This window comes from Poecile atricapillus, chromosome 23 (genome assembly GCF_030490865.1).
Source record: "Poecile atricapillus isolate bPoeAtr1 chromosome 23, bPoeAtr1.hap1, whole genome shotgun sequence".
Lineage (NCBI taxonomy): Eukaryota > Metazoa > Chordata > Aves > Passeriformes > Paridae > Poecile > Poecile atricapillus.
The window spans coordinates 3,372,946-3,397,826 of record NC_081271.1 but is presented as its reverse complement, the minus strand read 5'-3'; the positions used below and the strand labels follow the sequence as shown (position 1 = coordinate 3,397,826).

The 24,881-nt window shown below is 55.4% G+C and overlaps 1 protein-coding gene and 1 long non-coding RNA gene across 4 annotated transcripts in view; one reads left to right on the top strand and one right to left on the bottom strand.

The window, feature by feature from the left end:
• GRM4 (glutamate metabotropic receptor 4) overlaps positions 1 to 24,625 on the top strand; it is a 35,437-nt gene extending 10,812 nt beyond the window's left edge. For all 3 annotated transcript variants that reach the window (XM_058855905.1, XM_058855904.1, XM_058855903.1), the window contains 9 exons: positions 2,183 to 2,399; positions 8,687 to 8,822; positions 10,788 to 10,942; positions 11,365 to 11,505; positions 15,167 to 15,367; positions 16,196 to 16,332; positions 16,767 to 17,702; positions 22,287 to 22,533; positions 23,813 to 24,625. In XM_058855905.1, the coding sequence (XP_058711888.1) occupies positions 2,288 to 2,399; positions 8,687 to 8,822; positions 10,788 to 10,942; positions 11,365 to 11,505; positions 15,167 to 15,367; positions 16,196 to 16,332; positions 16,767 to 17,702; positions 22,287 to 22,533; positions 23,813 to 23,862 (2,115 nt within the window). In that variant the 5' untranslated portion in view covers positions 2,183 to 2,287 and the 3' untranslated portion in view covers positions 23,863 to 24,625. The remainder of the gene's footprint in view (positions 1 to 2,182; positions 2,400 to 8,686; positions 8,823 to 10,787; positions 10,943 to 11,364; positions 11,506 to 15,166; positions 15,368 to 16,195; positions 16,333 to 16,766; positions 17,703 to 22,286; positions 22,534 to 23,812) is intronic.
• Positions 853 to 2,360, bottom strand: LOC131587859 (uncharacterized). Its single transcript, XR_009279454.1, has 3 exons — positions 2,276 to 2,360; positions 1,160 to 1,233; positions 853 to 938 (listed from the first exon to the last, which is right to left on the bottom strand). It is a non-coding gene; the product is annotated as an uncharacterized LOC131587859 (long non-coding RNA).
• Positions 24,626 to 24,881: the final 256 nt, after the last annotated feature.

Here is a 24,881-nt window from a genome sequence, read left to right as displayed (position 1 = left end):
TCTTCCTTCCTGCCTGCTCAGGCTGATGTTGACATCAATGGTTTAAGCTTGAGCTGGGATGTGCTGAAATCACCACCTTTGCCTAATTCTTCCCAGTCTGGGGGGAATTCTGTCTCCTATCAGTGGAGAAAACTGTGAAACCACAGCAGCTCCTGAGCCCATTAATGATGGGTACCAAATGCAGCTTTCCCAGTGCATTTGAAATCAATCCCAGCAATCTGTTGACCCTGGAGGAGCAGGATGACACCCCCAGCCTGGATCCCACCATCTCTCTTACCTCCAGGGATGTTTCTCCAGGCTGGGGTGCTTCTAGACAATAGTTTTTGATTCAAAACAAGAGAAGGAAGAAGGTTTTACCCCCTGCCCTGGGATCACTCCCCACTCTTGGTGGGACAAGGAACTCTTGGGGTGCAGGAGAGCTGGCCCTACTAAATTCCTCAACACAGTGTTTGTCCCAGGCTGGAGATGAGCCAGACAAGGGACCACCAGTGCCCAAATTTGCAGCTGAGATATGTTTCCGGCTCCCTCTTCTCACTGCATCCTTCTTTCTAAGAACCTTGAATTCCCTGCTTGCATTTTGCTTTTATGTACCTAAAAGAACTTTTGTCTTTTATCTGAGAAAATAGCTGGTGCCAGGAGTTGGGCTATCAAAAAGGCAGAGAGGGGAAAAGGCAGAAGAAATCTATGAAATGGTCATTTGGGAACTGGTATTTTATTTTCACTTTTATCCAAGGTAGAGGAGCAAGAGAAAAAAGCCCTTTCCTTTTGTTTATTAAAATATAGCTTCCAGTCCATAGCCTGTGGATCAACAGGTATTTTCTGGGCTTTGTTTTCCAACTGAGGCTAGAGCAGGATGGGCAGGCCAGGGCAGGCTGTTGGAACTTGGGTGGGACAGCGGTGCCGTGGGGAATAGCTGGGAAGTCTCCATCGCCAGTGCCCTGTGGAACAGGTGAAACCAAAACACTTGGCAGGGGGAAAGTCATTGGGAAAGGACCCTCTGGGAGGGCAGGGGTGCATCCCTGCTCCCAGATGGCCTTTGCCCTCATGGGCTCAATCCCGAGTATCCATCCTGCAGGCTCGGCAGGGAAGAGGAGGGATTGTGCTGGGAGCAGCCCCCCTGCTCCCCCCGGGATGAGCGATTGCCAGGCGAGCGCCTCACCTGCTGAGCAGAATTTTAATGGAGTCTCATGCACCGGCTCCAGTCAGAGATCCCCAACGCGCAGATCAGAGCCCCTCGGAACGGAGCACAAAGCAGATTGTCACGGGGAGTAATCCTATTTGTGCCTTGATAAAGATTCCTTCCTCTCCCTCTCCCACTCCTGCTCCATCTCTCCCTTTTTTCATCTCCTATTTCGCAGGCAGGTAGAAAGGTGGCTGCTCCTTTCCAGGGGCCTTTTAGCATTCAGGTGCAGTCGTGGGTTTATAACACCGGAATCGCATTTAATAGAGAGAGGCAGGAGTGGGAGAGGGGAAATCACAGGGAAACAAAGGAGGAACTGGGAGATGCAGGACTTGAGGAGGATGGAGTGAGGCCAGGAGGGTTGGGACACCCAGGCCTGGTGCACATCTTGTCCCTGGGATGCAGCTCCCAGAGGTGGCTGGGGCTTGCTGCACCGACTGCGATTCCCACAGCTGGTGGGGAGAACCTGGGCTTGATAATTTAATAAGCCTTTTCCATCTTTAAGATAAATGAGGATCTGTGGTTCGTTTTGGAGATGGAAAGTGCTGCGTAAGTGTTAAACATCTCCTGATTCTGCGGCGCTAAATCATCCCAGTGTGCTGGGAGAGCTGTGGCAGCTCTGGTTAATTTAAGGGGCTTATTTAGGGCTGGGTGGGGGGCAGGATGGGTTGGATCTGTCCTTCCTGGGGAAGGAGCCAAAGGAAGACCCTGGAAGTGCTGGCCAGAGCAGAATTATATTTTTTTCCTTTGGTCTCTCCCACACTGGATGCTCCAGAAACCCTTTTGGGGTCCTGCTGGGTGTCCCTGAGCTGACAGTGGTCCCCAAGCCCCGATGCATGCTGGAGGACCTGATTGTGGCACATTCTCCACCTGCCCCATGCTGATCCTCCATTCCCACCTCCCTCTGCCCCAGAGCAGGGCTTTGGGAGCGTGGGCATGGCTGTGGGGTGGAGATCATCCCCTCCTTGCCCTGATTCTATGCCTTTCCTTCCTCCTCCCCAGATCCCCCAGATCAGCTACGCCTCCACAGCGCCGGACCTGAGTGACAACAGCCGCTATGACTTCTTCTCCCGCGTTGTCCCCTCGGACACCTACCAGGCCCAGGCCATGGTGGACATTGTCAAAGCCCTCAAGTGGAATTATGTCTCCACCTTGGCCTCCGAGGGCAGCTACGGTGAAAGCGGGGTGGAGGCCTTCATCCAGAAGTCCAGGGAGGATGGTGAGTGGATCTCTGCCGGGATGGGAACAGCTGGGACAGGAGGAGAAAAGGATGGGATGGAGGGATGCGTCTGGTCGGGCTCCTTGGCTGAGCTGGGATGTGGGCAAGGTGATGGATGGTGAGGTTTGGGGCATGGCCCCGGAGCAGTGTGGGTTTTGGGGCTGCCCAAACAAGGATCCAAGTTTTCCAGCAAGGCTTGGGACCAGCAGTCCTGGGCTGCCTCCACTCTGCAGGGCAGGCTGCTTTTGGGAAGCATCTCAAGATCCCATTTTCTGCTACCCAGCTCCGCCGAGCTGGTCTCACCCCTCCTTTTGTGCCTGAGCCACGGCGCTGGGCACCTTCCAGAAGACAAGGCTTTTACAAATACTCCCAGGTTTTAACAGAAAATCAAGTTGGCACCACCATGAGCTGCACCCAATTTTAGTGGAATTATCCCCCAGGGCAGGTGCTTTAATTTGTCTATGGGCTTTGGACAGGCAGAAAGTCCGTGCTCAGCAAAACTCTTTGGGAGGATTTGTCTGGAGGCAGAAAACGTTTTGCTGACGGGAGCTCTGCGATGCTTAGGGGGGATTAGCGGCCTCGGGAGCAGCGCAGAAGCTTGTGGGGACCCAAACATCAACCCTGGGATGGGTGAGGAGCCCTGGGTGCTGCTGTGGGTGCTGCTACCACCAACTCAGAGCTGCCCCAGGACCCCACGGAGGGGCTTGCACAGCCCTGGGTACCCTCCTGGCTCTGGCATCACCTCAGCCCCCCAGCACGGGGTGGGAGGGGAGCTAAAGGGTTTTTTTGAGACAGTTAAACCCCTGCAGGGCACAAGCTGCTGCTTATTACAGGCTTAAGTGTGTCTGAATGGCACATTAGGCTCTGGCAAAGTCGGTGGGACACCGGCCTATCTGGAGCCAGTCAAACTGTGTTATGGCCTTATAAATGGATAAAGGGAATAAAAACTTTGAGGTGATGAGCTCCTAATCAAAGCCCTATAAATAGGAGCAGTGTTAATTCTGTCTCTCCCGCGTGTGCCCTGGCACCAGAGCTGGCTGTGCTTTTAGTGTGCAGAGAAACCCATCTGGGGATCCAACTTGGGAGCTGCTCTTCAGGATTTTCACTTGAAAAGTGGAATATTTTTCATGGGGCTGTGGCTTCTCAAGGAGCAGAGCATGGGGATGCTCCTGAGTGGCAGCTGCAGGGGATGTGTGGAGCTGCAGGTGCAAAGGGTCTGTGCTGGGGGTGTGTAACAGAGCCTGGCAGGTTTGGGGAGGGGCTGGGGGATGCTCTGCTGCCCCATGCATGGGTGCATAGGCACATTCAAACCCACGCTCCTCCTCCACTAAGCACCAGTAAAGAGAGGTGGTTGTGACTGGTGGTCCTGCTGCGGCATGAGCTCTTCTCCTTTGAGATACTTATGGTTACCATGAGCTCCTCTAACCAGATGTTACCGAGCTGACAGTGTAATTGCAGAGTAAAGGAGAGCACACAGAGCCAAAACGGCCGCGTGTTAATCCAGGGCTCCGGCAGTCCTGTAATTTGGGTACCCACATAACCTGACGATTATGTGCATTAGTGATGATTTAGTTATCAAAGAGCAGATTTCCACGGTGCCTGCAGTGAGGGCAGCCCGTGTGGCTGCAGGAACATGGAGCTTTGTGGGAGCTGTCTGTGCCAGCCCCAGCGTGGGGCTCCAGGTGGGCTCTGAGCTATTCTCTGGAGCATCTCCCTTGGGAGCGAGTGTGCGGTGTCAGCCACACTGCTTTGCCCGTGGAACAGAGCCACAGCCATGAATAATGGTGAGGATGGACCAAAAACATGCTTTTTCTTTTTTTCCCCTTTATTTTATGTATTTAAATTCTTCTCCCCCTCCCCAGCTGTGCCATCTGTGGTCGAGGAACACCCAGGCTCTGCCCACTTCACCTGTTGGTCTTCCCCTGTGCGAAGGGCTCTGCTGGCACCAAACACTTTTACACAAGCACAGATCCATTGGGAAGGGGTGAAGGATCTGGTCCCTCTGTGGGATATTCGTGGCTCTCAGTTGCATTTCTCCAGCAGCCTAAAGGATCCTTTGATTTGTCGCTGCTCCCCCAGGCCTCCAGCCTGTCAGAGGGACAGCCAGGGCTGTCAGCTGAGTGAGGATCTGGCCTGTGCCAGGGGCTGGTCAGCTGTTGGGCAAGCGGTGGAGATTCCCCGTGGGGGTGTTTATGCCGGGGGAATGGCCAGGCACAACCCCATCCCCACGCTGGCTCTGCCCAGGGGGTTCCTCACCCACCAAGCTCCAGGTGAGCAGCTCCCACTCTCCTCCCCACAGCTCTCTGCTTCATTTCTCATGCCAAGCCTGAGCCTTCAGAGTCGGGTTTTATTTCCATCAGGCAATAATGCTCATTGCTGTCGTTAGCAGCTCGCACTCAAGCTGTTTGCTTTCTGATGCATTATCAACTTGACCTTCAGTTTCAATTTTTAGCAGAGCCTCATGTTGAAGCTTTGCAGCTCAGTGGAAAACGGTTCTGCTTGAGGCACAAAGCGACCTCCGACAGCGATGCGGGGAGGAAACTCGCCCTGGAGATGGGTTATTTTTGCAGCTGGGACTGGCCCTGGGCTACTAAGACAGACTGACCTGGGTGGCTGTTACATCTTTATTCATTTATCTTTTTATCTTTATCAATATTTACAGTCGCTCTGGTGATGGTGCTGTTGGCCCCTGGAGGTTGCTGGTGGCTGCACTGGTGGCTGGAGAGTCCTTGTTCACCAGAGTGCTGCTTTTTGGGTTTTAGCATTGCAGAGATGTTCAGTCTGCAAAGGATGTGTTTTCTTCAGCCATTTTAAAGTGTTTTAAGTGCTTTCTGCTCCCAAAATCCATCCCACTCCCCCAGAGCATCCTGCAGTGGCTGTCAGCTGGATTTCCACTGCACACCAAGATGCTGGCAGGGCCAGCATCGAGGTGTCCCTGATGTCCCCACCTCCAGCCCCTCTGTCCAGCATTTCCCCATGCCCCTGACCTGTGGCATCATTTTGGTGGTCAGACAGACCCACCCAGGGCCCTCTGGCTCTGCGTCGTTGAGGTCTCTGCTGTCTCCAGGCTCTTGGAGATGAATATTCCCAGCCATGACCAAGGACTCCTTAGTCATGTACCTGGATCAATTTTGCTGCCGTTTCCCCTCCTCTATTGTTTCATCCTTCACTAAGTTTTCCGTATTTTTAGTTAAGAGCCTGATGTATATTTGTGATGCATTTGCTCATCCCCATGTGACATCCCTGGCTGTCTCTTTCTGGTTCCAGCCGGGTTCATTACTCGCGGTGGCTGCACCAGGAGGTTGCCCCCAAAAAGCCACTCCCAAATCTTGAAGCAGGAGGTTTGACCGCAGCACTTCAGCCTCACCACGCGCAGGAGCGGGTGCAGATCTCTGTCCCTGATGGCTTCTGCCATCAGTTCCTTCCTGGAGGCTCTGAAGTGACACAAACAATGAGTCCCGGGGCGTGGGAGCTCCCAGTTGAGGCTCTGGGCTCGGGAATTTCATGGAAAGGCTGGAATTAGGATGGGAGCTGGGAGTGGGAATGCTCTGCTGGGCTGTGCAGAGCCTGATCCCTCTGCGGGGTGGGGGGAAAATGGACATTACTGTTCCCAGCACAGCTGAGCCAGATCCCTGCTGTATCCCCCGAGCCAGGTCCCTGCTGTATCCCCCGAGCCTGGTCCTTGCCGTACCCCCGGAGATGGGTCCCTGCTGTACCCCCCGAGCCTGGTCCCTGCTTGCTGTGGGCCTGGCAGGCTCTGCGGGAGCCCTGGCAGAGCCCCAGAGCCACGAGCTCATTAAACACCGGCAATCAAGAGGGGAAGCCCGAGTGGCTGCGCTCCCACCGAGCCGTAATGGTTCAGATTAAACCCTGACCCGTGTTTGCCAACAGGCGTCAGCCCCAGCGGCATCAGGAGAGTCCCCGGGGCCCTGGCGGTGCCGGGGGAGGCAGATCCCGGCGGGATGGGAGGGATACAGCCGCGTGCCTGAGGATGGCGCAGGCAGCGTCGGAAGGGGAGGTTTGGAAGTGGGCTCAGGCTGGTTTTTCCAGGCTGTTTTTTTTGCCGAGGGCCCTGCGCCACCAGTGACAAAACGTGCGGGATCCCCTCTGAGCATCCTCCGACTGCCTGGCCTCAAACTGCCCCCAGCAGCTGCCTGTGGGGCGTTCCCCCTATCCCAAATATTCCTGCTGCTCTTTGGTCTCCCGGGCTGGGGGAGGAGGAGAGGGGTCCCCATGCCTCAGCTGCCGCCTTCTCCTGGAGTCTTGTCCCAAGCCAGGGAGCAGTGCTGTGACATCCTACTGGAATAGAGAGAGCGGTCACCTCCTCCCCATAGCTGCCACCTCCTCACTTTGATTCCTGGCTTTAGAGGAGTGTTTTGACTAAATGGATTTTTGTGCGAAGACAAGTGGGAGCATCACTTGGCAAATCCCCTTTGCCTGCGGTGCCAGGGTGCGAATAATGCAGGTGCCAAGAGACAGAGCTCCCCAAAACGCAGCCACTGCCCCCCTGACACCCTACATTTCTTGCTGTTGGTGATTACATTTTCATAAATTAAGAAGATAAAATACATTGTCAGCATCTGCTGTGGGAACTGGGGGCTCCCTGGCCCTGCAGGCTGTCACCTGGAGGAGCTGCGTTCCTCGTTAGTTTGATTTAATGAAGCAGCCATGGTCATCTCTGAACTGCCATCGATTTAACCTCTTTTCTTGTTTATTTATGGGCCCAGCTCCTCTGCCACGTGTGCAGGGAGATGTGCCCTAGCACAAGTGCCTGGTGGCACTCAGGTGTGTGCCCGTGCCAGCCCCCAGCTGCCACTCGCATGTGTGCACTCCCGCCCGGCCGTGCCAGGGCTTTTGGAAGGCTCTCAGTGTTTGCAAACTGCCGCTTTTGTTGGATTTTCTCCATTGATTGCCATGGAAACTGTAATTAAGCTGCACGGTGGCCCCTGGCAGTGTGCTGTGACACCCTGGTCTGGCCAGGGGCCCGGTGGTGACCAGGGTGAATGTCCCCAGGCTGGGACATTCCTGTCCTGCTGGCGCTGCCGGCTGCTGCCCGCCTCGCCTGGCTGATCTGTCTGTTTATCCAACTCCCTCCTCTCCATCCATCTGGCTCCCCATATGGGAACCAAACAGCAAATTGGCCCAATTTCATACCACAGGGAAACAACCCCCCAAAAAACCCCCTGGAAAGCCCTGGCCAGTGAGTACAGGGTGGGGATGCTGTGCCCCATTCCTGCAGCCCTCCCCTGCCTGCTCAGCACCCAGCACATCTCTCTTCTCTTGGGTTTTGGCTGTGAGGGGCCAAATTTTCCCAGTTTTCCTGCAGCCCCATGTAGGGAGTGAAGTCTTCTGGAGCCTGTCCCTACCCTGTCCTGTCCTGCTGCTCTCCAGGGCCGTGCTCTGGGAGTCTCTCCCAGCCCTGGGTGGTAATTATGCTGACCTTTGCTTAAGCTGCGATCTGTTAGTGGCAGGAGGCATCAACCGTGTCATTTACTATGCAAATTGAGACCATCAATTACATCCAGAAGGTCTTGAAATGTTTAATTTTCTCTCTCGTCTCTCTCTTTATTGGCATCGGCAGAAAAGCAGGAGCAGGAAGGCTCTGGCTTTTTGGAGCTGGAGGTTGGGAGCTCAGCAGTGAAGTGTGGGGGCTCTTCCAATTGCTCTTCCAATTGTCTCTTTTAATTTTAATTACCTGCTTTTGCAATGGCTCCTTGGAAAGCTGAGCTGGAACTTGACCAGTGCCATAGGGATGGGAATAAACCCCTCTGCAGGGCCTGGCTACTCTTCCTATGGGATGGTTTTGCCAGAGTTTGACCATTCCGTGTGCAGAACCCTTTGCAAATCCTCGGCTGGGAAGGGGCTGGTGCTTGGAACTGGCTGGAAAATCCTCACTGAGCTGCTGGGATGGGATGTCCTGGGGACATTTGGAGCATGGTGTGGTGGTGGCTGAAGGTGACAGGTACCAGGGGAGTGGGTGGGAGGCAGAGGAGCTGTGGAGATACAGGGTGGAAAGGAATGTGGTGCAGAAGGGCTGAGCTGGAGGAAGAGGAGGGGTGAGGACAGAGACCTGGGAGAGGAAGGGTGAGGGGAGGGCTGGGGGACACGTCCCAGGGGGTTGGGTGGTGGCCAGGAGGTCTGGGCTGTGGAGATGGTGAAGTGCTCAGCCCCTCAGTGGGAGCACTGGAGAGACCCCCTTTGCCTGTTGGGCTGAGGAGCCCTGCGAGAGCTCCCCAGAGGACAGGGATTTGTGGGGTGTCTCAGTGCCAGGGCTCTCTCTGCCACAGGTGGGGTCTGCGTGGCCCAGTCCGTGAAGATCCCGAGGGAGCCGAAGCCAGGGGAGTTTGACAAGATCATCCGCCGGCTCCTGGAGACCTCCCATGCCCGTGCCGTCATAATCTTTGCCAACGAGGACGATATCAGGTGTGGAGGGGCTGGCCTGGCTGGGAGCGGGGTCTGGGCAGGGATGCACTGGGATGCACTGGGATGCACTGGGATGCACTGGGGTTCACTGGGATATGTCTGCAGCAGGCAGAGGATGCACCGTGCAGTGTGGCAGGGAATATCTGTAGTGGGGACCCTCTCAGGACCCACCTGGCAAGTGGCTGCCATCCAACCACAGCCACACAGAGCCCACTGGGGGAAAATCCCACTTTCCATCAGTTTTGGAAGCCCTGGATATTGTGACCTGCTGCTTCACACCATGCAGGGGCCACTCCGAGCTGGCCAGGGCAGGAGTCAGGCACTGGCTGTGCTCTGCAGAGCCCAGCGTGGCAGAGGAACAGATCTAGGGGACCTTTCAGGAACCTTTTGGGGACCTCTCCAGCACTCTGTGCCCAGCAGGGCTGGGGATGTGGCTGCACTTGAGGGTGATGAGCTGCTCTGCGGGCGAAGCGGCGGCTGCAGCTCCGTTGTTTATGGAGCAGAATGATTCACATGGAGCTACCCCTGATTTCCTAAGTGTCTAATTTATTAATCAGCAAACATTATGTAAATGTGGGTAAACTGCAAGTTTAAATCAGTTTACATCAGATGTGCAAACTCTCCCAGTTTCTTTTTTCTTTCCGTAATAGAAATGTCTGCGGAGCTGACATCGGGTGGGGGTGAGAGGGAAAAGGAATTTACTTTGCAGGATAAACAGCAGGCCCTGTTATCAGGCCTCTGGAAACATTTACCCATCCAAATGGGATTGCAGCCCTGGGCAGTGGGGTTCTGGAACCTCCTTTATCCCAGGATGGGGTTCTCCATGATCCAGCCCTTTGTGCCAGCCTGGATTGTGGAGCCTGGAAGATGGGAAGGACAGACTGGGACAGCTGTAGCTGGAATTCTTGCCTGGCTCAGTTTGGGTGCAAATCACTGATCCCACAGGAATGTCCTGGGTTTGCCCTGGGGAGATCCTGCCCCACTCAGTGGCCAGGGGCAGCTGGAGGTGCTGCTCCCACAGAGTGGGACACGGGCTTTACCTGTCCTGGGGAGGGATGTGCCGGAGCCCAGGGCAGCAATGAGCATGGAGCAGCTTGCACAGCTCCTGCTGCACGCCTGCCTCTTCCCATCTCGTCTGCACTCTGCTGGATTTCTATGGGTTTTTTCCCTTATTACATGTTTCAAACACCATCTGGACTTGAAATGATCAGCTCCGACGCAGGGGGTGAGTCACAACCTGCCTTGGCTCTGCATGGGGAGACGGAGCTGTCCTGGTCCCGCTCCCACATGGTTGGGGACCCACAGGAGCCTTGAGGGGACAGTGAGCCCTGAGAGGCAGAGCCTGCAGGGTCAGATCCAGGAGTGCTCCGTTCCCATCCTCCCAGTGAGTTTCTGACCTGGCTGGCACTGCAGGCGTGTCTGAGTGTCTGGCACCAGCAGGGATGCTCAGCAGGACTGATGGCATCTTCGCTCCCAGACACTGCTCAGCTGCCCAGCTGAGCCCAGCAGAGCCCAGTTGAGCCCAGCAGAGCCCAGCAGAGCCCAGTTGAGCCCATCAGCACCCAGTTTGGCTCCATGCTGGGTGCTGGCAGCACTGGCTGCTCCTCTCCCGGGGCTGGCCATGCTGGGAGCACGTGTTCTCCATGCTGCTGCTTTCCCTGCCTGCTGCGGCATAACCTGGTTCTTTTATTTCTTTCTTAATGTTGGGTAATTAAGGGGAAATTCAATTACCAGTCAGCAAATATGCAAATGAAGTGGGAGAAGCAGCCTGTGTGCCCAGGCTGGGAGGACAGAGGGTGCGGGAGCTGAGTGACACCGTTGGATTTTGTGTGTCTGTGTACACCAGGTTGTGCCTGGTGCCAAACTTCTGCCTGGAGCAGGAGATGCCACCAGCACTGTGCCAGCGTCCCCACTTCCCTGGGGCCACAGAGCTGGTAGCCCAACCTCTGCTGCTTCTTCCCACAGAAGGGTGCTGGAGGCAGCCAAGAGGGCGAACCAGACGGGGCACTTCATCTGGATGGGCTCGGACAGCTGGGGCTCCAAAATTGCCCCAGTCCTGCACCTGGAGGAGGTGGCCGAGGGCTCTGTCACCATCTTGCCCAAGCGGGTCTCAGTCAGAGGTATGGGCTGCGTTCTGTGGATCCCCCAAGCTTGCCCTCCTTAACTGCAGGTTTTGGCTGTGAAACCATCATGGAATCACAGAGTGGTTGGGGTTTGAAGGGACCTTAAAGGCCTCCACCAATCCCCTCGTTATTTTCCACATGCCACGTTTTCCCTACTCTCCCTTTATCACCAATGTACTTTGAGAGGTGTTTCCAGTTGCTCTCAAAGTCACAGAAAGTCTCTGCTTTTTCCCTGAGTGGATTTTCCACTTGCATCTCTGCACAAGTGGCACTTTGGACACAATCCCACCACACTCTGATGTGTCCCCATCGCTCCTAACAGCTGCCTTCCTCTCTTCCTGGTGAAATTTGGGAACATGTGATGCATCTCCCTGTCATCCCCAGGATTTATTCTCTCCATCCCCTTTCACCCTGGGCAGGTTTCGACCGCTACTTCTCGAGCAGGACCCTGGACAACAACCGCCGGAACATCTGGTTTGCTGAGTTCTGGGAGGAGAATTTCCACTGCAAGCTGAGCCGGCATGCACTGAGGAAGGGCAGCAGCATCAAGAAATGCACCAGTAAGAGCTAGGGGGCTGCTGTGGGAGGATGGGGGCTCATGGGGGGTTCTGCTGGTGAGCATGGAGTTTTGCCTGGTGGGGATCCCAGCACAGCTCAATTTCAGGTTCCCAACTGCTTCCTCAAGTCCCACTGTGCATTTTGAGACATTTCCAGCCAACAGAGGTTTTAGGGATGGGTGCAGTAAACAAGGCAGCTGGGGATCTGTCTTGCTGACAGCGCTGCTGTCAGGTGATGGTTGGAGTCTCGGGGAGGTGACATGTTTACTGAGAGATGGGAGAGATTTACTGCCTGCCTGGCACCGGCTGAAGACAGATGACGGCGCCGTGGCTTGCGGGCTGCGACGTGGCAGGACTTGGGGACGTTGGCGTGTCCCTTCATCCCCTTGGGAGGGATGTCTTTTGAAGCCATTGTGTGCTGTCACACAGAAGGACCTGGCTGTGCCTGCAAAGTTGGATCGTGAAGGTTTTGTTTTTCCCCCTGCCTTCACCACTGAGGAGGATCTGGATGGTGCTTCTGTTGTGCTGTGTTAGGAATGGGGAAGTGACGACACAGACTCTCAAGCTCAGTTGCCAAAGAGACGGTGTTTTATTCTTCCAGATCCTTTTTTATAGACAGTTCTGAAAAGGTCCAAAAGGGTAAAACTTTCATTGGCCATCAAACCAACACATCACCATCCTTGGACAGCTGGGAACAACACCCCTCAACCATTTCTGACAAGTAAACAAGGAGACAACATCTGCAAAGATTGTTTTCCTTCTTCAACGGCTGTTTGAGTTCCTACTCAGAATTTCTCAGGCCAGTGTGAGAAGGTTCTGTGACTTGATTCCACACAGACACAGACACACACACAGACACAGACACTGTGCTACCTGCCTGATTTCTCACATTCAGCATCCACAGCGCTTCCACATCCCTGTCCTTGCAGACATTCCCCAAAGGTTCAGCTGATGATCTGTGTGGGTGGGAGCTGGAAAATCAGCAAGGGCATGCCAGGAAAGTGGCCCACGGCCACGGCCTGGGGTAGCCAAGAGCTGCTCATCCTTCCCACGGAAGCCTCAGCACCAGGAGATGCATGGGCAGGCCCTGCAAGCGCTGATCTCCTCATCTCCCCTGTGATGTAGCTTTTAAACAGGTGATATTTCAGGGCCAAGGTGTCAGTGGAAGCAGCTGAAACTACGACATGGCAAATGTCCTAGGAGCTGTCTTTAAATCATCGGAATTTGTCAGCAAATAAACCATCCCCCGAGTGATTGCTTGGCAGATAGAGCAGGGAACTAAAGCCTGGTGAAGCAAATCACCTGCCCCAGCAGATGCATGAGCTCCTGCCTTGCAGGGCTGATGCAAATGCCCAGTTTGGGGCTCTTTTCCTCGGGTTTGGGTATGCTCAAGAAATGCCAGCTCGGTGTTTTTCCAACCCAAAAACCAAACTGAAGGATCCCACCCTGAACCAGACAGCTCCTGGCTCCTGTTCCTGATGGGAGGGCTGGGAGGAAGGTGGGGGCTGAGCTGATGGAATTCCTGATGGCAGCTGCCCCTGAGACCAGCCTTACACACATCAGTTGCTTGCCACGAGCATCCCACATGGAGGGACCATCCCTGCTCCTGGATGGGCTCACCCAGCCCAAAAACACAGCAAGGGGTGCTGGGTGCTGCCACCAACACGCCCAGGATTTGGAGATTCTCCATCCCCAGCTCCCCACAGATGTGCTGGAAGTTATTCTGATTAACACTTGCCAAAAGCCAGGACCATTGGTGTGCTGGGAATTGATTCTAATCCCGTCTCATCCGCCACTGGGGAAGAGCTGCGTCCCTCCTCTGAGGGGGCCGCCAAGCCTCGTCACGCTCTTGAAAATTAATTACCAGCCCTGTAGAACGATGCACGACCCTGCTATTATAATCAGCAGGTCACCTCCCTTCCGTGGCCCTCATCTATTGGAGCTTGGCAGAGATTTATTGTCTCCAGGTTGGGAACAAGCCTCGGCTGTCTGCTCCACATTGCCCCTCTGTGCACTGGCCTAATTCCGTCTGGAAAAAAGCAGCTGGGGCCTGGGGCAGCTGACAGACAGAGGGACAGCCCCGGGGGTGTCTCCTTATCTGCACTGCTCAGCCTTGCCACGGCGATGAAAATCCAGCCCCCACAGCCTGTTATTGCAGCGGGTTGGATTTTGGGATGCATGCAGGATGGAGGTGGCTGAGGGAAGCTGAGGAGCTGTAAGGGACCAGCCTGGGGACAGGACAGGGCTGTGCATGGTGGCAGGACTGTGACATCCCCATGGGCTCAGCTCCCCTGGACAGTCTATTACAGCTCCTCTTTTAATGGGTAATTATCTTGACAAGACAGAGTGGCCTGTCTGCACCTACTGAGATGAATATGGGGAAGGGCCTGAAGTTAAGGGAGAAGATTAATGGCTCCTGTCAATAATTTGGAAGGAGGGATCACCTGCCGGGCTTTGCATGAGTAATCTCCACGTTCCAAAAGTGTTTCTATAACTTTGAAGGATGGGCTCTGCATTCACCTCCCTGATATCATCTTTTCCTGTCGGTCAGTTCGTTATCAATTCGCTTTAGTGTCATGTCAGTGGCGCAGGTCCCGGCACAGGGACCTCCAGCATGGCTCCCAGGGCTGTCCCCTCTCACTGGAGCTTCATCCCACTCCTCCACGGCAGGGAAGGAAGGGATCAGCACCTGGTGATTGGTCCCCTGCAGTCCCCGTGAATCCCACCTTGCATCAGGGGGCGTCACTGTGTGGTAGAGCTGGAGTTAATTTTGGGCACCCTGGCTTGGCTTTCTAGGATGTGCTGCCTCTCCAGAGGAGGGAGGTGGTGCCCTCGGCTCCCTGACAAGCCCTCCTTGCCACTGGAGGCCTGGCAGGATGCCCGAGCAGGCCATGCCTCAGGCAGGGATGGAGGGGCAGAGGTCGGGGCTCTCCATAGCGGCGGTGCCCCTTGGGAGCTTTCTTAGCTGTAATTAACAGTGTGCTGCGCTAATCGGTGTCTTCTGCTAAGTGATTAACATGTTTGTGGTCCCATTAAGGGCGGTTATGACAGGGGGGAAGGCAGCTGTCACTGGTAATTGCCAGATCCTTGCAGGATTCTGCCAGCCGGGGAGGCTGCGGGGTCAGCAAGGCGGAGGGGTGGCAGAGGGTGATGAGGGGAGTGGGGTGACAGGAGGCTTTGGGAGTGACATGGGGAACGGGCAGACAGTGATGGATGCTGCCTGGGCGGGCCTTGACACCACTGGTGGAGCCTGAGCTGGTGGAAGCTCCTGGGAGATGAAGGAGGGATGAAACATGCAGGGGTGAGGGTGGGATGTCGGCCACAGCCCAGCCCATGTCCTGCTGGGGGATCTAGGAGTTCAGGGATGTCCCAAGACACAGAGATGTGATATCCCGAGGGCTCTTGGAAGCACAGCAGTGTGCCAGCACCCACATTTTCAGAACCACGAGACAGGGAGGTTGGCTGGGTATTGGGTATTCCCCAGGGAATGTTCCTTGGCTGCATGTCCCCTGGGTGTGCAGCTTTGGGAATGGTGTTGGAATTTCCAGCTGCTCCAGTCCAGGGTGGGCTCATTTGCAAGGGTTTGGGTGCAGCAGACACATCCTGGGGGGGGGGGGAACAGCTGGGGCACAGGAGGTGGAACCCCCTTCCCCTGTCCCCACAGACCGGGAGAGGATCGGCCAGGACTCCTCGTACGAGCAGGAGGGGAAGGTGCAGTTCGTCATCGATGCCGTCTACGCCATGGGACATGCCCTGCACAACATGCACAAGAACCTGTGCCCTGGCAAGGTGGGGCTGTGCCCCCGCATGGACCCGGTGGATGGCGTGGAGCTGCTCAAGTACATCCGCAATGTCAACTTCTCAGGTCTGCTGTGCCCCTGGGGCACTGGGAGGAGCGGCCCTGGGGGGCTCTGCTTGTCCCGTTGCTCTGGTTGTTCCCAGTGTGGGTCACACAGCAGCACCCACAGTTTATTGGTGGCAGCTGCTGTGCTGTGAATGCAGTGTGGAGGGAGGGCAGTAGATCAGTGGGTGAGGAGGTCTGAGCTTCCACATCTCCTGAGAGCCTTTGGAGCATAAATCCGGCAGCAATCCTGCCTTCACCCTGCCCTCACCTGCTGCCCTGCTCTCACCTGCTGCCCTGCCCTCACCTGCTGCCCTGCCCTCACCCTGCTCTCACCTGCTGCCCTGCCCTCACCTGCTGCCCTGCCTTCACCCTCCTCTCACCTGCTGCCCTGCCCTCACCCTGCCCTCACCTGCTCCCCTGCCCAGCCTCTCCTCCTGCTCGCTCCCCCTGCCTGCTCCTGCCCCGCAGCTGGCAGAGGTCCCAGTGCCTCCTGCTGCTCTGCCCTTGTCTGTCTCAGATCTCCTCTGGAAGTGAATTTTTTCCTCTGTCCTGTCTCCTTAATAAACATTTTCTGTCTGGTCCCCTTATTATTTCTATTTATCTCCACCCTCTGATCTCCTCCACAGTGTCTCTTTTATTTATTTTCCCCTCTCGCTTGATTCTTCTCTTCTTTCCTTTCATTAGTGTTTATCTCCAGAATTCACTTGATTTGACCTTTAAAACTGCTTTTCCCCCTTTCTTGAAAGAAGCAGTGAGAGGGGAACATCAAGCCAGAGCCCCCTGGGACCCCATCAGCAGGGTGGGGGTTGCTGAGGGTGCTGTGGGTGCTGAGCCCCCTGTTTCCTGCAGGCATCGCTGGGACTCCTGTGACATTCAATGAGAACGGAGATGCTCCGGGGCGTTACGACATCTACCAGTACCAGATCAGGAACTCCACCCCTGAGTACAAAGTCATTGGGCAGTGGACAGACCACCTGCACCTCAAGGTAAGGCCGTGGTCCAAGGGGAAGGTCCTGCAGGTATTTCTTCTCACCACGTAGAGTCTGGGAGGCCCTGGGTGCAAAGCCAGGCAGCCAAAGGTGGTGGGGGCAGAGGGGAAGATGTCCCCAGGTACACACTTCAGCACGTGTGACTCACACCCAGGGACTCTGGCTATGGGACAGGATCCAGGAGCCACACCAGAGCAGATGGGGTTTCCTCAGGGAAGGAGGGGCTTCATTTTGAGTTCCTGGCATTGAATCTGCCCAAAAGGCCAATGGAGAGCTTCACCAGCTCCCTGTCTCCAAGCTAGGTTGGGCTGGGACCCTTTGTAGGATGTGCTGATGGGTTTAGGGTCCAGATCCAAGCGGGGTAGCGCAGGACATCCCCTGTGCCGGTGCCCGCTGTGCCCTCAGCATGGCTGGTGCCATCTACCCTGCAGGTGGAGAACATGCTGTGGCCGGGGGGCGGGAGCCAGCAGCCCAGCTCCATCTGCAGCCTGCCCTGCAAGCCAGGTGAGAGGAAGAAGCTGGTGAAAGGCATCCCCTGCTGCTGGCACTGCGAGCGCTGTGACGGCTACCAGTACCAGCTGGACGAGTTCCACTGCAAGCGCTGCCACTTCAACGAGCGGCCCAACGAGAACCACACCAGCTGCACGCCCATCCCCATCATCAAGCTGGAGTGGAGCTCTCCCTGGGCCGTGGTGCCCGTGTTCATTGCCATTGTGGGCATCATCGCCACCCTGTTCGTGGTGATCACCTTCGTGCGCTACAACGACACGCCCATCGTCAAGGCGTCGGGGCGGGAGCTCAGCTACGTCCTGCTCACGGGCATCTTCCTCTGCTACGCCACCACCTTCCTGATGATCGCTGAGCCCGACCTGAGCACTTGCTCCCTGCGGCGCATCTTCCTGGGGCTGGGCATGAGCATCAGCTACGCTGCGCTGCTCACCAAGACCAACCGCATCTACCGCATCTTCGAGCAGGGCAAGAAGTCGGTGAGCGCCCCGCGCTTCATCAGCCCTGCGTCGCAGCTAGTAATCACCTTCAGCCTCATCTCCCTGCAGCTCGTCGGCGTCTGCGTCTGGTTCATCGTGGACCCGTCCCACTCTGTCATTGACTACGAGGACCAGCGGACTACAAACCCCCACTTTGCCCGGGGCATCCTCAAATGTGACATTTCGGACCTGTCCCTCATCTGTTTGCTCGGGTACAGCATGCTCCTCATGGTCACCTGCACTGTGTACGCCATTAAGACCCGCGGGGTCCCGGAGACCTTTAACGAAGCCAAACCCATTGGGTTCACCATGTACACGACTTGCATTGTGTGGTTAGCCTTCATCCCGATATTTTTTGGGACGTCACAGTCGGCGGAAAAGGTAAGGGAGGAGGGGAGAGGCCTGGCTGGTGTTCAGTGTGCAGGGCTGGGAGAGGCTGTGGTGTCTCAAGCAAGAGGAGCCTTTCCCTGTGACTTGGTCAGCTTGGGAATTGGGGTGGGAAGTTTTCTGTGCTCTGTTTGCCCCACTGCCCCTTGTGGATGGGGGCAGTGGGCAGCACAGGCTGCTGCTGTGTGGGCTGGGGGAGGATGAGCCCCCAGGGCAGGTCCCTGGTGTCACAGACACAATTTCTGCATGGAAAGGGACGCGGTGCTGCCCAGCCAGCCCCTGTTCCCAGTGCTGAGTTCCCATGGGACCAAGGCCATCCTGGATGAGGCTCTGTGCTCAAGTGTGAGGGATTAAGAACAAAGAATAAAAATCTCATGAATGAGACCCAAATCCCTTTGCCTGCCAGCCAAAACAGGACTCATCGCATTTCTGTCAAACACAAACAGCTCCCGCCTGCCAGCCCAGCGCTGCTCTGACGAACAAACCTTGGAGCTGCTGTTCCCTGGAAATCCCTGGGGTGTCCCAGTGCCTGGATCCTTCTCTGGATCCCCTGGGTGTGTCTCCATGCTGCTGAAGCCATCGCTTTAGGACAAAACGGTTGCAGAGGTTTGCTGAGGGAGCTTTTGCTGTGGACACCTGAGTTTGTCATGTCCTGGAACATCCCAGAGAATCCATACCTCAAGGAGGCCGAGTCTGCCCAGCCACCTCTGACCTTGGCTCAACCAGAAAGTCCCACCAGGCCTTCTCTGTCTGGAAGTGTGAAGGAGAATTAAAGGAAATAAATGGAGCCTTTTGCAGCATTTCCATTTTGATGAGATGGCAGGGGAGATACTAACAAGAAAGCAGGTTTTTAAAGAAATTATTGCAAAACAAAAGCTCCCCGAAAGCCTCCTTAATGTGCTTGGCATACTGTGGGTAATAAAGATGGAAATGATAATGATTGTAGATTATGCGCAAGGTTGCTCACCTCTTCACTGCAGCTTGTCACGGGATAATTTAGGGCTGCTGAACACTGCCTGTCAGGCAGCAGCTCCACAATAGGCTGTGCCTCTCGTTGGGGGTTGTAATGCACAGGCCTGCTCTGTTATTAGGCTGCTAACAAGCTGATTAGAGGCGGAAAAAGTGATGTTCTCAACTCCCCTTGGACGCAGAGCTCTGTCTCACAGCCCAGCCCTGCCTCTAGCCGGCTGAGCCAACCCTGGAGGGGCTTTGGGATTCCAGCTTGGTGTTCTGCTCTGCCAATGTGGGAATGGGCTCTGAGTGTCCCCAGGCCATGGGAGTGGGTTCTGAGTGTCCCTGGGCAGTAGGAATGGGCTCTGAGTGTCCCTGGGCCAGATCTGAGAGATGATGGATGTGCTCAAATGAGGCTGGAGGGAGCAGAATATTGGGGCTCCCTCAGTGCTTTGGTTGTTGGTTTGCACTCTTGGGGAGAAAAAGGTCAAAAAGGAGCTGTTGCACAGCCTGCAGGGAGGGTCTGGCTCTGACAGTGTCCTTGGGGTGACAGCTGGGGGCACTGGCATTGACATCAGCCACAAGGGGTCTGGGACACTCCACGGGACACTCCCAGCTCATTGTGGGGAGAGATCCCATCACCTTCACCCCACTGCTGCTGGGACTGAGGGCCTCTTGGGCTCCATGGAGTGTCTGCACCCTTGGGAATAGGAAATCCAGGGGCATTGTCTGGGCTGTTCTCTCATGGCTGAGGTCCTGAGGATGCCACAGGGCAAACCCAAACCTGTGAACCCCTGGCACTTCTGCCCTGATCCCAGCAGTGGCTGCAGAGCCACAGCCCAAGCTGCCTCGTGGTCAGGAGGAGTTGGACAATAATCCTCGTTTTTACTTTAATTTGCTTTACCTCGTACCCACAACTTTGCATGGAGGTGGCATATTACTGTAACAAGTCCCCCAAGCCTTTTCTGAAAAGAACCTCTTATCCCTGCCGATCCCGGCGGATTACAGAAATAGCAATAACAGAGGATCTAAAGAAAGAGACAATTTCCTGCACTGATAAGGTGGCAGCAGAACAGTGGAGTCATTGTCTGCTTCCCTGTTTCTCACATTCGCTTTTAGCCAGGGAAAAGAGGGAGAGGGAAGGAGTGATAGGGACTGTCCAGTGGTGTTTGGAGTGCTGGAGGAGCACTGAGCAGGTTTGCCCTTCCCCAGCAGCCACCTCAGTGCAAAACCCCTTGTAGTGGGGCCAGGTGTGGATTTAGAGTGGGGACAGCTTCCCATTAATGCAGAAATTTGCTGTGGGACAGGCTCAAGCCTGGGCTGCTCCCTCGGGCTCACCCAGCCATGGGCAAAGTTGGGCACAGTGCTGGGTTTGGAGGCTGGTGTGGGGGCATTTTTGGTTACTCTGCTGTCCCTCAGCGTCATCGCCCTGAGCCAGGGCTGACTGTGCTCTTTGATCCAGCCCACGAGGCAGCAGGAGCTGGAACTTCCTCAATAAGCACAGCTCACACCTCCCAGAGCTCTGGAGGAAGCTCCAGTGTCGATATCGGAGGGGCAAAGCAGGATGCTGGGCTGGAAGCCAATTAAGAGAGTAGGAAGTGAAACTGTGAGAAATGGTCATTTTTTGCAGTGGCAAAAGGTTAACTGAGCAGAGCTCCACGGCTGTGTGGAGGCTCCGGACTAAAAATATTCCTGTCTGAGCTGGTGAGGGGTTTGCTGCGGCAAGACGTGGCTGCGGAGGCAGGGGTGGGCAGGAAAACACTTCCTGCAAACGCAGCATTGGGGGGAAGGTTGCCACAGTGATCCTGTGAGACCCCAAAAGTGTTGCAGGAGGCAGAGAGTGGGGTGGGGAGCTGGGGCTGGTGCCAGCGGGGTCTCAGCATGAGGGAGTCTCTGGCAGCACTGGGAGAACTGGCCCAGGAGCGAGATGGGAGCACGCACAGACGTCTCAGCTCAGCTCAGCTCAGCTCAGCTCAGCTCAGCTCAGCTCAGCTCAGCTCAGCTGCTCTCTCCCTCCTCGCTGAAACGCCCCCAAGCCCCAAGGCACAGGAAGGGGGGACTCTGCAGAAGCACAAAATATGGAAATTGCTGGATTGGCAAGGGTAGGCAGGGAGCCAGGGAGATGAGGGGTGCTGAGCTCATCTGTGCCCCACTGGGGTCATGCTGTGCTGGTTCCCAGGCAGGGCTTGGGGTGCCTGGAGTTGGGGTCCCAGTGTTTCCCTCATTCCTGGCCAGTCCAGGACACCCATGGCAGAGTCTGGAGAGTTGGAGTGGAATAAAAAAAAGAAAAAAGAAGAAATAAAAAAGCGCACATATTCTGGCACAGAGATGTGTTTTGACTTTGCTTGATGAAATGACATTTTTATTTCCAAAAACTGCCTAGAGAGAGAAGGTGGAACAAACAAACCAGCGCGTGTGACAGCAGGAGGTTTTATTCTGGGGACAAACCGAAGTTTTTCAGTTGACTCAGAACAAGCTTGGTGGCATTTTCACTTCAGGGCTGAGTGGGAGCACTCTGGCCCAGGTGCTGGTTGGCTTTGCAGGGTCACAGGTGGGATCTGTGGGTCCTGGGGGGGTGTCCTGGAGCAGCTGTGTCCCACCAGCTGTCTCACTCTTGGGGTGAGCTGCCTCCCAGAGAGCCATGCAGAGCCTCAGCCTCAGAGTGTGCTCTCCATCCCCTTCTCACTTCAGAAGCCCTCAGGTGAAATGTGTGCCCTGGGGACATGGGAAACCTTGCTCTGGCTGCTGCTGCAGCTACCAGGCTTCCCTGGCTCCTCCAGATGCTCTTTCCTAACAGGGCATGAAATCCCACCTGTGAAACACCTGCAGGGGAATCCCTGGACATTGAGTGAAGTTCAGAAACTGCTTTAAGGCTCCTTGTAAACCCTCATTGGTGACCTCCACATAGATGTGTGCAATGCCATCTGGAGACCCAGAGCCCCTCCCTGTTCATCCCCAGAGCCTCAGAGCTGCCTGGTGGAGAAGAGGATGCTGGAGAGGAAGGAGCCAGATGCTGGCAGAGCAGGGATGCCCAAGGAGCAGGGACTTGCCCTCCCAGCCTCCCTAAGAGGTGGGATGGGCAGAGGGAGGGGGGTCTCTGCTGCCAGTTGCCACCTGCTTCAGATGCTCCGGCTTGAGAGGAGCCTGCCAACTGCTCTCCATAGAAAAATGGATTATTCTACAGTCAGATTAATGGGCTTTCATTTTGCAAAACATCTGTCACTGTTAGTCCTGGACAGTGAGCGTGAAATTAGTTTTGACTGCAAAAAGGCAGCGTCGGTGTGTAATATGTGACTTACATGACAAGAGCCCAGGAGTCAGCTGGGGAATGGGAATTACCTGTTGAAGGGAGAAGGGCAGTGGGGTGTGCCCTGGGAATGGGGTGTGCCCTGGAATTGGAGTGTGCCCTGGGAATGGGGGGGTCCTTGCTGGCTTTGCAGCTCCTGCCCTGAGGTTGGTGGACATCAAACTTCACGCTGACCACCCAGCACTACTAACATTCCAACGCTGCCTTCCCACTCCATTCACTTAACCCCCACTTTCCCTCCTTTTTCTGTTTCCTCCTTTCCCTTTTGGATCCCGCAGGAGCTCGGGGCGGGTCTCAGCTAGTGGCCTTGTGTCTTGCAGATGTACATCCAGACCACGACGCTCACCATCTCGGTGAGTCTGAGTGCCTCGGTGTCCCTGGGCATGCTCTACATGCCCAAGGTGTACATCATCCTCTTCCACCCGGAGCAGAACGTCCCCAAGCGCAAGCGGAGCCTCAAGGCGGTGGTGACAGCGGCCACCATGTCCAACAAGTTCTCTCAGAAGGGAGGGTTCCGCCCCAACGGAGAGGCCAAATCAGAGCTCTGCGAAAACCTGGAAACACAAGGTGAGGTGGCTCCCGCAGGGGCTCATGGCGGGACCCTCTGAGGATCATAAATGCTGGGAATGGGGAGAGCTGAACCTCATCTGCACATCCCTGAGTGCAGCATGGGGCACATGGGGCTGGGGGAGCTCGGAGTGAGCAGGGCTGGCAGCTCCCATGGTGCCCAGGGAGGGATGGGCACAGCAGCAGCGCCGGGGGCGGGAGGCTCAGGGGGACTTCAGCGCAGCACCGAGGGGACATTTTTCACTCTGTCACTGCTGGGTCACGTATCCTTAAATAAACAACAGAATAAATAATTCACAGGGCTTTGATATGGGCAGATCAGCTACGAAAACATCGCAGCTAACAAATAGCTCTGTCAGCTCCAATTCCTTCTGCTCTATCTAATTGTTATCTGGGAACACCAGTTGGAAACCTGCAGCAAGGTTCTGCTGCTGGCCAGGCACCGTGAGCTGCTGGCATCTCCTCCCTCTGAGCTCTTTGGGGACACATTTGGGTTGCTCAGGGTGTCTCAGGCTGTGCCATCTGTGCCAGCCCTTGGCTGGAGGGTGTCCCTGTGCCTGCTGACCCTGTGCTATCTGGGGAACCTCGTGGGGGTCTCAGCAGAGTGTTGTCCCCACTGAGGGCAGTGGCACAGCGCTGCATGGAGTGGGAGGTTCATTGCTCTGTGGCTTTTGCTGTGATTCTCCAGTGCCACTCTGGGATGTGTGGTGGCTTTGGAGCCATTGCTGCCTCCTCTCCTGGGGCGTCTGAGGGCTGGGGAAGCTGGGGGATGGCAGTAGGGTTGTCCCTGTGGCACCCTCTGGCTGAGGGGACAGCCAGGGTGGTTGATTCTGTGCCCTGCTGCTCTGCTTCCAGCTGCCATGGAGTGGTGGACAGGGGTGTAGGACACCCAGCTGGGACCCCAAAACCCCCTGGGACCCTGTGATTTGGGACAAGCAGGGCTGGCTGGGACAAGCTGAGCTCGGGGAAGGTGCAGCACCCCTGGGTCTGTCTGTAGGAGGTTGCTGAGGGAAGTGGGTGGGAAGCTGAGATCACATTCCCACTGCTCACAGCACATCCTGGGGGCTCTCTTTGGGGTGAATCGTCCTTCAGGAGCACCCACAGCTGCTGTGGGGCTCAGGGAAGGATCCCAAGCGCCAGCACTGATCCCTGAGCAAACCCTGTCACATCCCTGCTGGCACCTCATGGCACGACGGCTGGGTCAGAGGGATGGGACAGGAGCCAGGAGGGGAATTTGGCCTCTGCTTGTGACCCACGTGAGCTCTGTGTCTCCTTCCAGCACTGGCCACCAAGCAGACCTACGTCAGCTACAGCAACCACGCCATTTAGTTCCAGGAGCAGGGACTGGGGAGCTCCTCGCAGGGACACACAGAACAGGGAGGTGGCAGCCGGGGGACACGCCCCAGGGAGCAGCTCCTGCGGAAAAATGCCATCAACAGCAGCAAAAAAATCCATAAAGAAACACTAAAACTCTTCCAGCGCCCACGGTGGCGATGCATGGCTCCCATGGAGGGACAGCGGTGCGCGGGGACGGAGCACGGGCAAGAGGGGACGGACTTCAGCAAGTCTTTGGGTTTTTTTTTCCTGTATTTTGACAAAAAAAAAGAAGAGAAAAAAATAAGAGCCCAAACATTTTCCCTTTTCTGGAATTTGTGAGATTGTTTGTGGTTGTGCAGAACCTTCTGTTTTTTTATTTTTTTTTTAATCCTCCATTTTCTTTCATTCCTGTCTTCCTCCGTCCCTCTTAACTCTCTACCCCATATCCTACCAAATTCTGTATGTTGAAAAAAAGGAAAAAGAAATAAAAATACTTAAAATTTACATTAAATAAAAAACAGACAGCAAAATAAAATAAAATAAAACCTAGACTGTGTTCAAAGTGCTGATTTCTATAGGTGGTTCCTTAATGTATGTGATGACCATATGGATTGAAATATGTCTGCTTTATGTACTGACCAGTCAAAAAACAAAAACATACAAAAAAAAACAAAGTTCAGTGCCTGGATGTTTATGAATTATTCGATGACTGTGTAGAGCATGATCATTTTTATACGAGGAGATTTCTAATAAAAGACCCTGGTTTTGCACTCGGCGTTTGCTGTCTCTTGGTGACTTGGTTTCAGGAGGTGCCAGGGAAGGTTTTGGGTGGCAAAACCCTCTGGGAATGCTCAGGGCTTGGTGTCCTTCCTCTCCAGGCATTCCTGGAGATCCCAGGCACTGCAAGTGGGTCCTTGTGAGAGGGGGTGGGACAGGGAGAGGGGAGCTCAGTGTGTCCCTGGCACGGGGCACTGGGGCAGGTTTGGGATGGAAAGGGCTGAATCCTCCTTGTTTTCCCTGAGCTGCTGAGG